The following is a 14,164-nucleotide window of genomic DNA, read 5'->3' as shown; positions in this document are numbered from 1 at the left end:
ATGAGCAGTGTCAGGAGGACTGCGCCCAGACTCCTAATCCTACCTGTCACTGAGAGAGCAGCTGCACGGGAGCTGCCACTGCCGGGAAAAGGGCTACAGGTGACGGTGCTGTGAATGTGACTCAGACGTGTCCAATAATATTCCTTCTGTGGTGTGGCTTCATTTATTATTTTTTCCCTTTTTTTTGCACCCTTAGCTGTAGTAAGACCTCAGATTACAGGGATACTTTTCAGGTGTGATGGTGCCTACATGCGTGTTTTATAGGGCCAATCAATCCCATCACCAAATAATAAAAATGAAGAAAAATGCGTTTACTTGCATTGAATTGACTGATGCCGCCATCCCACCTGCTGATATTCTATAAAAGTACATTTTTGCATCGCATTTGGTCACAGACGTGGGTGCTGAAGAAACAACACTGTAGTCTGGACGATCCGCAGGGAAATCTGCGTGGACAGCAGACACGCTTTCTTTTTTGTTGCTTCGTGGATCATTTCTAAAGTAAAATGACATGTAGCTGAACTCTAATTTTCCTGGCAACACGGGTCCCTTCTCCTCCTCTCCTAAAGGAGCCCTGCTTGCCCGGGGACCCTCTGGAAGCCACTGCAGTGAGCTATTTATGGTCTCCAAGGGAGCGAGGCCCCGCCTCTCCAGAGACTTTCTCATATACCATGTAAGACTCCCCTGCTCCTCTCCTTTCTCCTTCTTCCTTGTACACCTATTGAGGATGCTTTCCGCCTTCGGGGGGCCTCCTCTTCCTGCTCTCCTATTGGCTCCTGGTCAGCCTCTGCCGTGGTGACGTCAGGCCCCGCCGCCCCTGCAGCGCTGAATGGACCAAGCAGCCTGTCTGATCCACTCCAAAACAGCTCAACACGGCACGGCACAGCACGGACACCATCCCGGGAATAGGAAAATAACAGGAATAGAGGCTTGACGGGACAGCGACAGAGATCAGCCTCCAAATCGCACGAAGGCCCAACAACATCAGCATCATTGTTTGTTTTCTTCACGAGACAGGACGGGGGAGTGCGCCCACCGTTTTGCGGGTGTATGTGCGTGCGCTTGTCTCCCGGTTTGGATCACGATGATGCAAAGTGCGGCGGTCCTACCGACAGAGAGTCCTGTGAAGAGTTTACCGGAGATTCTCGGAGTGCCACTGCAGCGTAAGACATTTTTTCTCCTGTTCTTCCTCTTCTTCTGTCCACGATCAGTCTGGAAACTGGTTGGCGAGCGCAACCGGTGCTGCGGGGATTTGACTGTAGGGAGAGGGGCTTAGTTCCAGCAACCCGAGCGAGATTGGGGAGTCTTAGTTTGTCACGTACACCACTAATGTGCCATGCTTAGTCTTTATTTCACGGTGCAAAAGCGCCTCGTAGACGATTCTGCTTCACGGCCTCACAGCCACCCGCATGTCCAATTAATCTTCGCAGCCTCAGATAGCGAAGACGTATTCTGCGTTAGGCTGCGAGTAGAAGCGCAAACTGTGATATTTTTCACTCATCCTGGGTGAAAAATAATTTCTGGTGAAAGGCAACATTTATGATTCCCTAGTTTGGCCTCTAACTTCCCGCGTCAGGTTGCTGGGCTCACACGGAGCCTCCCAGCTGTTAATTTGTAAAAGAGTCTGCATGGTCAAGAGATCAGGCGCAGTTGTCATCACCCTTCAGACAAACACACTGACTTTGACTGACACTCATCACTGGGTCGAATTAAATAGCTTGAAGCACTTTTATTTATTACAATTTAAGCACTAATAAAAGTGAAATTATTATTATTATTGAGGATAAGGGCAGATATTTAGTAGTTAATTGTCGATGTATCACTGTATTTTCTACCTTCCAGCATCAAAGGCGAGAAATGCCTTACATCTGTTCTCCTGTTAATCTGTGCCAAACCTTTTCTTTCTTTCTTTTTTACAATCTGTTCGCGCAATCAAGGTCTAAGTGCAACTGGATACATTTCTGTTCTGACCTAATTATTTAATATGCCAGTTAGTAACAATGTACAGATGGACCGGGTCTAATAGGGTAACGTCAAAAATAATCCACAACAGAACGGGATAACGTCGAGCGAAATTACTGGACTGCTCTGTTTTCAAAATACTCATGATGCACATTTAAAGACGCACATTCAAGGTTTGAAATCTGTTAACAAATGGCTAAAACTATATAACAAAACTGAGGGGAATCTTTCAGGTTTTTCCACATTGCTCCCATCCAACTAAAAAACCGTAAACAACGGTGAAATATGACAAGAGTCATCTAAGACTTCCAGCCTGTTCAGTGAAGTATTTAAACCTCACCAACTGGGGGGAAGCCTCTATATGGTGGGCTTATGCTCTTTAATTTTATAAATCGAGACAGATTAAAAGATTGGATAAAGATCCTGCCACTCAGCCCCCTGCAGAGCCAGCAGGCATCCTGGATTTAAACCTGGATTATTTCAGGAATAAAAGCAAAGCAGAATATATCTGAGCATTTTATATCACACACACAGTCCTCTGCTGACTCAGGGCAATTACACCCACACCTTAACCTGCAGGCTATTAGTCGTTGATATAGAGTGTTTACTTCACGTTTAATTAACACAAATCGCTTGACAACCAACGGCTGCCAGAGTGCACTTCTTCTTCTTCTTCCTCCTCCTTTCGTTTCTTCTTCTAAACAACACCCCTGCTAAAAGAGTCTGAAAGTGTGTTTCACCCGCTGTGTGAAATGAGCAAAGCGATGAGACTGCACGTGGTGAAGAGTGGTGGCAACAGATAATAAGATACGAAGAAGACCTCCTGAATACACGAGGTTTACTCTCTCTCCCTCTCTCCCTCTCTGACACACACACACACACACACACACACACACACACACACACACACACACACACACACACACACACACTGAAGCTGGATGGCGAACGCCCTGTCGTTGCCAAGAATCGTGCTGCTTTCCTTTCAGCACCACTTCTCTCTCCAAAGCCATCCCGCTCGGCTTCACCCACCCACCACTTATCTCTGGATATTTAAAATGCTTTCCCATTTTAAAGTCCGAGACACAGGCCACCCTTTCATAATAATTTCACTGCCTTCTTCTACCCTTTCTATGAGAATTACCTCGCCGAGGAGACACAAAGCCAGTCCAAGCTGTGTCTGTGCCGGAATGTTCCTCTGTGTGTAACAGTGTGCGCACTGGGTTATTTAAGCTTCTGTAATAAGGACCGAATATTTCGATGAGGTTATCTGTTCTTACTCTTCGCAAAATAAACGAATGAATACTGAAAATAAAATGATTTTTTTTAAAAAGCTCATTTTCACTGAGTTACAGTTATTTCTCCTCCTTGAAATTAAAATTAAAATCACAGAAATGCCAAAGGTACTAAGAGTAGTACATAAAAACCCTCTAAAATGTGCGTGTCCGCGCCTCCACGGTGCAGAGTCAGTGAGCTTGGTTTTGCACGCAGTATTGTGTGTGGGGATTACGCATGAGGCACCCGGCGCTTTACACGGTTATTGTAAGATGATTTCACGGCCGATATGTTTTCTCTCCACAGCAAAGGTTGTGATATGTGGGTGTCTTAGCTTCATGGTGGTTTCCGGCCCGGTCACTTGTTTTTTCTCAGTATTTTTATTTTTTTTTTACAGTTTTTTCTCGTCGTGTAGCATCATGCAGATGTGTGACAAAGACAGGCCGAGAATAAAAACAGTCTAAAGGTCTTTAAAGACAAATGCTGACGTGATGTTAGTTTATGGAGCATTGCAGGTGGACTTTTACAATCTTTAATTTAATAGAAGGAGTAGGAGTTACTGTAATAATAAAAATGCTACAAATACAAATATTAAAATATAAAAAATATGCTGTTTGATCTCTATAAATGTGCTACTTCGACAGAAAATCGGTTTTTGTTTTGAAAGAAATTATGTTTTGATTTTATTTCGCTTTTTAAGACGTCTTGAAATGTGCAGCTTACCTGTAGTTTATCATCGATGCCAAATTTAATTGCTAATATCTGCCTCCGAATGGGCACGTGTGGTGTGCCAAGACACCTTTTTTCCCTTTCTTTTTTTTACATTCACAAAAATTAAATTTAATCTCCCCTTGACCCTGATTTACATCCAGAAACCGCCTCACCTTCTAACACTGGTTGCCACCATGCTTCCCATAAAATCATTAGGAGATTAATTAGGGTCAAACTAGATCTGGCTAACGAAATTAAGAGAAACAAAAATCAATATTTCGTCAGAAAATTATTTTCGCTCTACAAGCGAACAGCTCCGAGTTCAGCACCTTGGACAGAGACGGACAATACAAATACGCGAAATTTATATATTTTTTGTCCTGTTTAGCTGTGATAGCAACAGCAAAATAAGCCGTAATAAAATAAAATAAATATATAAACAGAAGCAAAATAAATAACATTTAAAAAAAAAATGAAACCGATATGATACCACGTCACGGTGTTTGTTACAGTGACGGGCCTTTAGAAAATAAACATCCATGCACATAATCTCCAGATTTCATTGTTATTATATCTATACGGAAATATGAGTGAAACCCGAGTTTATTGTCTAAAACTAAACTACAGGCTTGCAGATTTAGGGGAAACCCCGAAAACCTGCTTTAATGTGCGAAACAATTCTCCGTCACCATGAATGTCATTTCATTTTTTGTTGTTGTTTTTGGAAAGGTAAAACGAAATGAATTTCGTTCGCGTAAAGCGCTTATTTCTCTTTGCCTCTTTGCTTCTCTGTTAACTACGCGGGACTGCGCTTGTTTCCGTCACAGAGATCCCTCAGTGTGCAGGCTGTAGTCAGCACATCCTGGACAAGTTCATCCTGAAGGTGCTGGACAGACACTGGCACTCCAAGTGCCTCAAGTGCGCCGACTGCCAGACACCGCTGGCGGACAAATGTTTCTCCCGGGCAGGAAGCGTCTACTGCAAGGAGGATTTCTTCAAGTAAGTGCGCTTCTTCCTTTGCTTTCTCCCCTTACCATCCGCGTGGATTGTTTCCTGCAGAGTGAGCACTGGCCCAGCCTTTCTCCAGGGCAGCACTAACAAATATTACAATTTTCCTTGACAAAAATCCGACTGTGACCTGTAATAGTTCCGGTGCATTTAGTATTGCAACCGACTGGTTTCCGTTTGCTAACACGGTTAAAATGCTAGCAATATAACATCGTGCCATACATGTGTATTAGGCTAACCTTTGTCTTTTTACCTTTAATTATTTAATAATACATATTCACCACTTTACCCTAATTTATGAAGAACAACAGAAACACAGCTTGCAGGTGTGTTTGCTTGGGTTGATGGTTTTCCTCTTTGTTGTGACTGAACATGTGTGATGCTGGTTGCCCTCATAATGTGCACAGTTTGCCTGATTCCCAGTGTAGTGGCAGCTCTGTCACACTGTAGGAAAGATTAAAAATCCCTTTATTTCACAGTCTAGTTGCCATTTATTCTTTCAACAATTGGATGTTTGAGGCATTGCAGGAGAAAATTGAGTTTGACTTTTATCCATAACACGATCGGCATATTGGGGCTTTTTACTAAATCATGTTTGAAAGGTTTTAATGCTCAAAGCTAGAAAGAGACCTAAAGAGCTCCGGAGTCTCACTGGGAGCTAACTGTGTTAGGTGACCCAGGGGGCAGTGCTGGTGGGGGCTGTAGCATGTTCAAACACACACAGACACACATACTAAATAATACATACACATAGGTTTGCTGGTGTTTGCTTCCCAGAGGTGATTTGGAGGCCTCACCTTGCTCTTTTTATTTTTGTGTCTGTGCTGTGATTTAAAGCCTCTCCCGAGTCAGTGTTTTATTGGTTCTCCTCGGGGTGTCTTTACTGTGAGGACCCCTCCTCCTCCTTCTCCTCCTCTTCTTGTTCTCTTTTTACTCTAGTTCATCTGCAATCACATAAACATGCAAACATGCAGATGCACACTCAAACCCACACAGTGCACTGATCCAGTCCATCTATCAGTCTGCTGGCAGATCTACCGTTAACAGAAACACATTCCAGGGATGGTTTTTCCCTCCTCAGCAGCTGGAGTTCCTATTAATACAGACACTGTGCCATCATTCTTGGCTGCAGATGAAGAAATAGTCATGTAGTGTGTGAAATTTTAATCTCAGCTGCTCGCACTCTTTCCATCAGTCCACCCTGCCGGCGTTTTACAAATTTTTTCATGGCGTCTCTCTCTCTCTCTCTCCTTCATGTTTTCCTGCAGACGTTTTGGTACAAAATGTGCATCGTGTCAGCAGGGCATCCCGCCGACACAGGTTGTGCGGAAGGCGCAGGACTTTGTTTATCACCTGCACTGCTTCGCCTGCATCATGTGCAGCAGACAGCTGGCCACCGGGGACGAGTTTTACCTCATGGAAGACGGGAGGCTGGTGTGCAAGGTGGATTACGAGGCCGCCAAACAAAATGGTAGGTGTGCAGGAGCATTCGATGTTAGGCTACAACGAGCGTTTACTGAAAATATGAAAAAAGAGATGTTTCAATAACTCTTAGCAGTTTTTATCCACCTGGTTTAGTGCTGATGACTTCACTTAACTACACCAGAATCACAACACTATGAATCATGGATAAAGTTGTATTCACGGTGCAAAGCGGTAATACGACTCCTGCCGGTGGATCCGTGTTGTTTGTTTGTGGGTGTGTGCTGCTTCTCTCCCTCCCTCTCTCCTCAGATGTCCATGCATCTCTGATTGATTATGCAAAGTGAAGCAATGCTCTTATATGGTGCTGTTCCAATCACTCCATTCCTCCGGCAGTGAATAGATTTATGTCCTCTGCTGTGGGAGTGGGACAGATGCACAAGGACAATAATACACTTCTATACATGACCATTCACTTCACTGAGCACAGACATGCTCAATGTGAAGGCCTGAGGGCAGTGCCTGCTGAGGCAACATGACAAATCTAGGAAGAAGTCACTCACGCTCGTGTGTGTGGTGTTTTCAGATGATTCAGAGGCAGGGACCAAGAGACCAAGGACCACCATCACCGCCAAACAGCTGGAGACCCTCAAAAGTGCCTACAAAAACTCGCCGAAGCCTGCACGCCACGTCAGAGAGCAGCTGTCATCGGAGACGGGGTTAGACATGAGAGTGGTGCAGGTAGAGTATTTTGGCTATATCCTGCAGGTCCCTGAGAAAGCTGACTCACTGGGATCGAGTTTTTGTAATGAAGCAAGTTACTTTGGAATCGCTGAATCCCGGCCTCTCAAGTGCTGATACAAATGTTAAAAAGCAAATACATATTTGGAAACAACATAATTCACATGCATTTTACTTGAATTTTAAATTTAAATGAGGATATTTAGTATTTTAGAGTGTTTCAGAGCTAAAAAGATCAGACCTTATTGAGAATCCACGTGCAAAGCTTACATTTTTTTCACATATTCACTTTAGTGTCATGCGTTTGTTTTCCTACCTAAAATTTCTGGTATCGACTGTTGTGAGATAATTAAAATTTGATGAGTTTATTTGTGAATTTAAAAGCTCAGGTTGCAAATAAACACATTTATAAAGAGTGACGCTATATTGCGTCAAACAAAGGCCGAGGCTGAAGTCAGACTAAGAAGGTATCGTTCCTGTTGTCATTTATTTTTAGTTGGAGATAATGTTTCAGAGAGTGTTTCATAATTTCATTTGCACTTAACGATAAATAAAATGTTCCACAGGTTTGGTTTCAGAACCGGCGAGCGAAGGAAAAGCGTCTGAAGAAAGACGCAGGGCGGCATCGCTGGACTCAGTTTTATAAAAGTGTCAAACGCAGCCGAGGAGGAACTAAAGTGGAGAAGGAGAGCTCAGCTGACGACGCAGGACTCAGCGACAGCGAGCTGAGCTTCAGAGGTATGCAGCTTTTATTGCTTAAAAGTGAGATCCCTGAAGGGAATTGTCCGTCATGCTGCCGTGCTAATGGGATCGAGGGAGCCTAGAAGCTGCTAAATGACACGAGCGCCGCGGCAATTGGAAGTGTCTTTGTGGCGTTTCATTTGTTTTCTAGCATTCATCAACGCGTGGCGTCGCAGTCGGGCAAATCCAAAATGGCATTCTCATTTCACATTCCCGTCACACATCCCTGTGGCTGCTGACGCATCCTCCTGCCTCTGTTTGTCACCATGATGGAGCTTATTGGAAAAGAGAGAGGGTCCTTAGTGGGATGCAAACGGCGTTTTAGACATGCCATGTTATTTAATGTTTGCACACCCCGTTTTTGGTAGTCATAAAAGTCCTCAAGCCAAAGAAGGCTATTTTTATGAGAAATGAAAACATGGTGACAGAAACTCTATAAAGCATGTGAGGCTTTTAGTCAATTAGAGAGAAAGCGCTCTGGGGCGTTGTTGTTATTGAAGCCACCCAGGGGAGGGACGAGATGGAAACAAATATTTTGTGCTGCAGTAATTGCTCGGTTAGAGATGAAGCAGAAAGAGCATCCTTTCTCACTTTCTCGCTAAGAGAACCGAAAAGCCTTTCAAAGACTTCAGTGGCTCGTCCATTTACTGTACCTCCATGAAATCTGCCACAATAAATCTGACTCGTAAAAGCACTTAACTGTATTGAAATATAACAACTGTATAATGCTCGCACAGGTGACGGCGCTGTTGATGTCTCAAAGTTTTTACACTCCTCGTGCTAAGTGACGGTTTCTCCTCTGCAGACGACCAGGTCCTGTCAGATCTCGGCCACGCCAACGGGCTTTACGGGAGCGTCGGCGATGTGACCAACACGCTGAACGGCGGCTTCTCCGTCGACGCGGCGGGACAGCCCTACCACGACATCCGAGCGGGAAGCCCTTACGGTCTCCCCCAGTCGCCCTCCTCCATCGCCTCTCTGCCCGGCCACACTCCTCTCCTCAACAACCTGAGCTTCAACATGGACAGCCTGGTGGCACAGGGGGGGCCGGGTGGTGTGGGACAGGCTCTGAGGGCCATGGCAGGAGGCCCGACCTCAGACCTCTCCACAGGGAGCAGTACGGGATACCCTGACTTCCCCACCAGCCCCGCCTCATGGCTGGACGAGATGGACCATTCCCAGTTTTGAGTCTCAGACATGGTAAAAAAAAAGTACTGTGGGGAAACATCAAAGTGGACTCAGAAGGCTTTTTACATTTCTTTCTATCGTTCTCCACGGTCCACTGCTGGTATGTTTCGGGTGCGATGTTGGGCGAAGGAGAAGGGAGAGTCCCGCAGCAGTCGTAGTTGGTGAGGTAGCCATCGAGATATGTAGTCTGAGCGGAAGCAGCGAGAACGCCTCCACACAGAATGAGTCAACTCTGCATCATACGATCGTTTTTTACACTTTGTTTTGTTCGTTCACTCTCTGAAAGTGAGACCGGATCTCAAATATATCGGTGGAGTAATGCTCACAGGGGAGAAACGTCTCATCCCTTGAAATAAACCACACAACATTAGGGCGACACAATCCAGATCAAAGTCCCTACGAAACCCAGGAGTCAACCTGCATGCTTCTCATTCATACTGAGCAGGCCTGCCGTACAGCCACATCCAAGCCTTTACATTGGCGATGCACTTTACTCTCCTCGTCTCTCTACACGTGTGGACAGGAATGTGGGGAGAGCAGAGAAAAGGAGGAGAGACGTATGCACAAGGCAACAAACAGTGTTTCATTGGGAGAGAAATTTACAAAAAAAGAGCGGCACAAGTGTTAATTTTGAACCACGCTGATGCTTTTGTTGTTTTTAACATAGTGCTCAAACTTATTAGGAAATAGATGACTGTTGGTCTGCCCGTCCTTTCCTCTGTCCGTCCGTCTGTTCATTAGAAGTTTATGTCTCCCCTCTTTGAATGAGGGCGATCACTGTTTGCTACAAAGCAGATCTCTCTTCTATATTTATAGGTGCTTGACTTGTTGTCATCTGTGTAAAAGCTGGTCTGGAAGCAGACGTCCGTCAGTATTAAATTATCTCAGACACAGACTCGCCAGGAATAAAAAGCTTATACGTTTAAGGCAAAGTCAAGACATGTATACGGTTTGGAAATATTCAGTTCTAACCGCTAAAGACGCCCCGCATCTTATCCATTTGTATGCACATGCAGATTCTTTTGCAGACGTTGAAAAGCAAACATAAATTTGACACTTAAAATGCTAACAAGCAGGAACACAGATAAAAACTCTCTTGAGTTTCTTCGGTCTGATCCAGGCGCCTCTTGGTAATCTACTCAGTGCAGCTTTGCCTGCTATCAACCTACTTACTGACCCCAGATGTGTCGTCAGCCTGTTCTCCCACTGCCTGGCCTGCATGTCAGAGGGATTACCGATAGTCCCCCACATTCAGGGCTGATGCTTTAGCGTCAGTGCTGGCACGACTGCCGGGCCGATGCATTTCCCACAGCTGCATCTTTAAAGACCCACAACAACTGAAACAGTGGAACGATTCGGTGTTTCTGATTCTTGACCTGCTGAGCATGCAGGAACCATCATTTAGATTTGATCTCTGCTTCAAAAGAGAAACAGAGTCTTATTCATGTGGGTACTTCTTTTGTTAAAAAAAAAAAACAAGGAAAAGAGGGAAAAAAACGAGTGTTTTCAATACCAGGAAGCAAATAAAGAAATACAAGATGACACTATTCAGAGAAACTCGAGATTACAGCTCTAAAATTACAGCGTAATTATTTGGTTGATAAAATTAAAACTATATAAAGTGTAACACGGGGGTAACATTTAGATGTATTACAGTTAGTTAAATTCCAAAACAACGAAGAATAAATGTATTATAGAAAAAACAAATTTAGGAAGATCTCATATTTGATTATTTCATTTATCACTTAGAAATGACAGTTAGAAGCAACGTGGACAAAGTTTTGAAAGAAGAATAGTGTACTCGAGATCAAAACATTCGTTTTAAATTACTGAGCTACTGTAAAACATTACAATTGTTCATGTGTTCATATGTGACAGTTAAAAAAGGGATGCAGTTTATAACCCACATCAACCATGAGTAAACATCTGTTACCCCCAGGATGAGTGCACCGTAATTACAGAGTAATGTTTGAGCTTCTATCGAAGTTTCACAGTTAAATGAAATAACAAACATATTACCAGGACAGTTTCATTCAGTCTGTGTTGCCTCCAAACTTTGCATCTCAATTGCTGTAAATTTTGTACAGTTTGAAAACGTGTTGATCGTCTTGTTTCATGAGCGCTATTTATTATTGCCATGTGTCTTTGAAAAAGATGTAAAAGAGAGCACTGAATTTATTCATTTATGCCTTCTGTGTAATGGTCTGAACTGTGTACAGTCAAATCTATATGAGGAAAATAAAGCTGGATTGTGTTTGGGTTACGCTCGGCTGCTTTCTTTTCGTACTCCGGGCCTGCGGTGATGAATGCGAGACTTAAGATTTTCAGCTGGACTTTGTTTTTAATATATCAAAAGAAAAATATGTGCTGTAGGTGTTTTTATTATTTTGCCTTATTGAAACGCTCTTAGAGCGAGTTAACCCGCAAATTCATTTACCCATTGAGAGCATTTACCACACACTTAGGCCTCTATTCAATTGTGGGGATCCATTTAGTACCACCAACAGACAGTGGTCAGTCAGTTAACAGTGATTGATACTGCTTTCCGCTCTCGCTCTCCGGGTGGGTGGGTGGGTGGGTGGGGGGGGGGTGACAAGAAAGATGCATGAAGAGAGATTAAGGAAAGAAAGCCGGAGAGAGAAATAAAACAAGTGCAGAAACAGATGCTCTCTGGCTATTTCTCTGATCCTCTCAGTGCTAAAGAGACACAACAGCAGATTGCAGCACTGCACTGTCAAATCTACCCTTAATCCCTGAGCTGCTAACTAATTGTGAAATATAGGCAAATGTGCTTTGTAGTCAGGCAAAGCGGGAACATGATCCATATGCAGGCAGCGTGCTCGCACATGTTGAGCTGGTAAATAAACAATTTGCTGAGAGGCCAGTAAAAAAATACCCTAAGATGACTGTAATACTACAAAAAATTATTTAGTTATTAAATTAAATTTTAGTTGCAGTAATTATTACCTAAAAGGCCTCCTCTGCACATTTTCATCTGTACTTAATGTGAAAACAGAAAATAACAGTGAGTCCCAGCAGGAGTCTGCAATGGAAACGTGAGGGTGTGACAGAGGCCTTCTTAGTTTAGCACATAAGCATCCTAATACATGCACAACATAAAGTAACGCTGGAGCTGCTTCATAGACACTGATTTCAAAATTGTTAAAATTCACATGTTGAACACATTTCAACCAAAACAGCAGACAGAACGATCGGCGCCGTCACCCCTGAGACGCTACCACGAAATGACACAAAACAGTCACGTGTGGGCTCCGTGTCAGTGCAGTGAACCCAGCGTCGTTAGTTGTAACTGGCACTCACACACATGCAGTTCCTGCTGCATTGATAAAAGCTCACGAGTTACAATGGATTTACTCCCTGTGACTATGGTGTTGGCTAAGCGCAGCATGTATAGAATTATAATGAAATTACAGCACAGTGTACATCCGTATGAAACTCATTTCTATGCAGCAACGTGCAGCATTTGTTTGAGAGCAGGCCAACACAACCCAAACGTAAGTGATATCGATTCCTTTGTGTTTTAGCTATTCCTGTAGCATTATAAAAACAAAAAGCAAAGAGTCAGCCTGGTTGGAGTTTGCACGTTTGCATAAAATGCTACAAATTGAGCTGATTTTTATTTAAGCATTGATTGGCTGGGTTATGGGCATTAATGGATAGGGTCTAATAGTACTGGCTTACAAAGATAAAGAGCCACACGGACAGTTAGGATAATTTACACGCCACTTACAGCACTAGTATACAAATAAATCTGTGGAAACTCCACCACTGTTGCTTTTGCGAAGATGACAAACACAAGCACAAATGCCATTATCATCGATCGCAAGGCTTTTATTACAAACTTCCTCAAGGAAACTGTTTTTTTTTCCTTCTCAAGCAAAAGGGAATAAATTAACATGCAAAATAGATAGGATTTGTTTTCAGACCGAAAGTCAATCTTGCAGCGTTGAGACAGGACATTTTTCTCCCCAAACAACTTCATCCAGCCTGCAGTGAACAATGATCCGCAGCATGACGGAGTGAGTCTTAAAGAGGAGCTGGAGTCAAACGGAGGCCTCTCAATGACACCCTCAAGGTTGTGAGCTCAATGCTGTTTTAATGTGAAACTGGGACTTTTCCACTCCACAGAAATCCGATAGGTTACAGGTAGCCAAATCAGGTAGATGACAACGTGTAGCTGTACTGAAGAAAAATCTCGAATGTAACTCAGAACCAAGTCTCTGTTTTCCGCCTTAAGTCTTAAACATCAACTTTTTGGTTTCGGTAGTTAGTGGCAACGCTTCTTCATCAACGCAAACTACACATAGGCACCAGAGTGGAGGACACACAAACCTGCACAAACGCACACGAGCGCAGTCCAAGCCACCACTAAACCAATCTGGTATTAGTGGAGACTGTTTCAGCAGCAGGGGGATTTTTGCTTACTGCTGGGTTCCTAACCACGCTGCTGCTGAGAGTGGGTGTGGGGGGCGTGCTGCAGCATAAAGAAAAGATGGAGGAAGGGCTGTGGCGAGGTAAAGGCTTGCATTAAGAGCGGGCCAAAGCAGGAACATGGTATGGCTTTTACGGGAGAGAGAAAGTAAAGGAGAGGCAGTGTGCAGAATGACGCTATAATTCCTCAACATCCCAGCTACGCTTTTCTGTACTGACGAATAAATAAATAGTAAATAAATTGTGTACACTTATCAGCCAAGGAACAAGAAGTTTGGGTTTCTGTTTCTAGTCGGGATTAAGGAGGCTTTGGTTGCATGCAGGTGTCAGTAATGCTGACAATAATGCTTGTTATAAATACCTGCTGGCTCACCCTGAAACTAAAAAATCGCCCCAGAATCTGCCTCTGAAGACTGTGCAGTAGTTTCCCACAGTTAGGAATAGCACGGTTTTGTTTTCCCTGTGAGAATCCATTTGGATTTTATTTTTCCACATGATCGCCAAATTAGTTAAAGATGGGTCTGGGCTGGCGTGACAGGTGGGTGCCAACTCGGCCACTAACTGTATGCTAGGCCTCACCTCAGGTACATGCAAGGCTACACTGCTGTCATGTATGTGGTGTTAGTGTCTTTTTTAATAACATCTTACAAATGACATGGTTTGC

At 43.7% G+C, this 14,164-nt stretch overlaps 1 protein-coding gene across 1 annotated transcript; it reads left to right on the top strand.

The window, feature by feature from the left end:
- Positions 1-1,046: 1,046 nt before the first annotated feature.
- lhx4 (LIM homeobox 4) lies at positions 1,047-11,291 on the top strand. Its single transcript, XM_085448019.1, has 6 exons — positions 1,047-1,163; positions 4,776-4,947; positions 6,225-6,427; positions 6,965-7,119; positions 7,686-7,857; positions 8,666-11,291. The coding sequence occupies exons 1-6, from the start codon at positions 1,085-1,087 to the stop codon at positions 9,046-9,048; spliced, it is 1,164 nt and encodes a 387-aa protein (XP_085304145.1). The 5' UTR covers positions 1,047-1,084; the 3' UTR covers positions 9,049-11,291.
- The last annotated feature ends 2,873 nt before the right edge of the window (positions 11,292-14,164 follow it).

Source organism: Copadichromis virginalis, linkage group LG23 (genome assembly GCF_057382275.1).
Source record: "Copadichromis virginalis isolate Kocher_CV1m ecotype Utaka linkage group LG23, C_Virginalis_male_GT1.1, whole genome shotgun sequence".
Taxonomy (NCBI): Eukaryota; Metazoa; Chordata; class Actinopteri; order Cichliformes; family Cichlidae; genus Copadichromis; species Copadichromis virginalis.
This window is presented reverse-complemented; position numbering and strand designations above follow the sequence as displayed.

Coding starts and splice junctions, on each gene's coding strand:
- lhx4 (XM_085448019.1), top strand. CDS start 1,085: ATGATGCAAAGTGCGGCGGTCCTACCGACAGAGAGTCCTGTGAAGAGT. Junction 4,948..6,224: donor TGCAAGGAGGATTTCTTCAA/GTAAGTGCGCTT, acceptor GTTTTCCTGCAG/ACGTTTTGGTACAAAATGTG. Junction 7,858..8,665: donor CAGCGAGCTGAGCTTCAGAG/GTATGCAGCTTT, acceptor TCTCCTCTGCAG/ACGACCAGGTCCTGTCAGAT.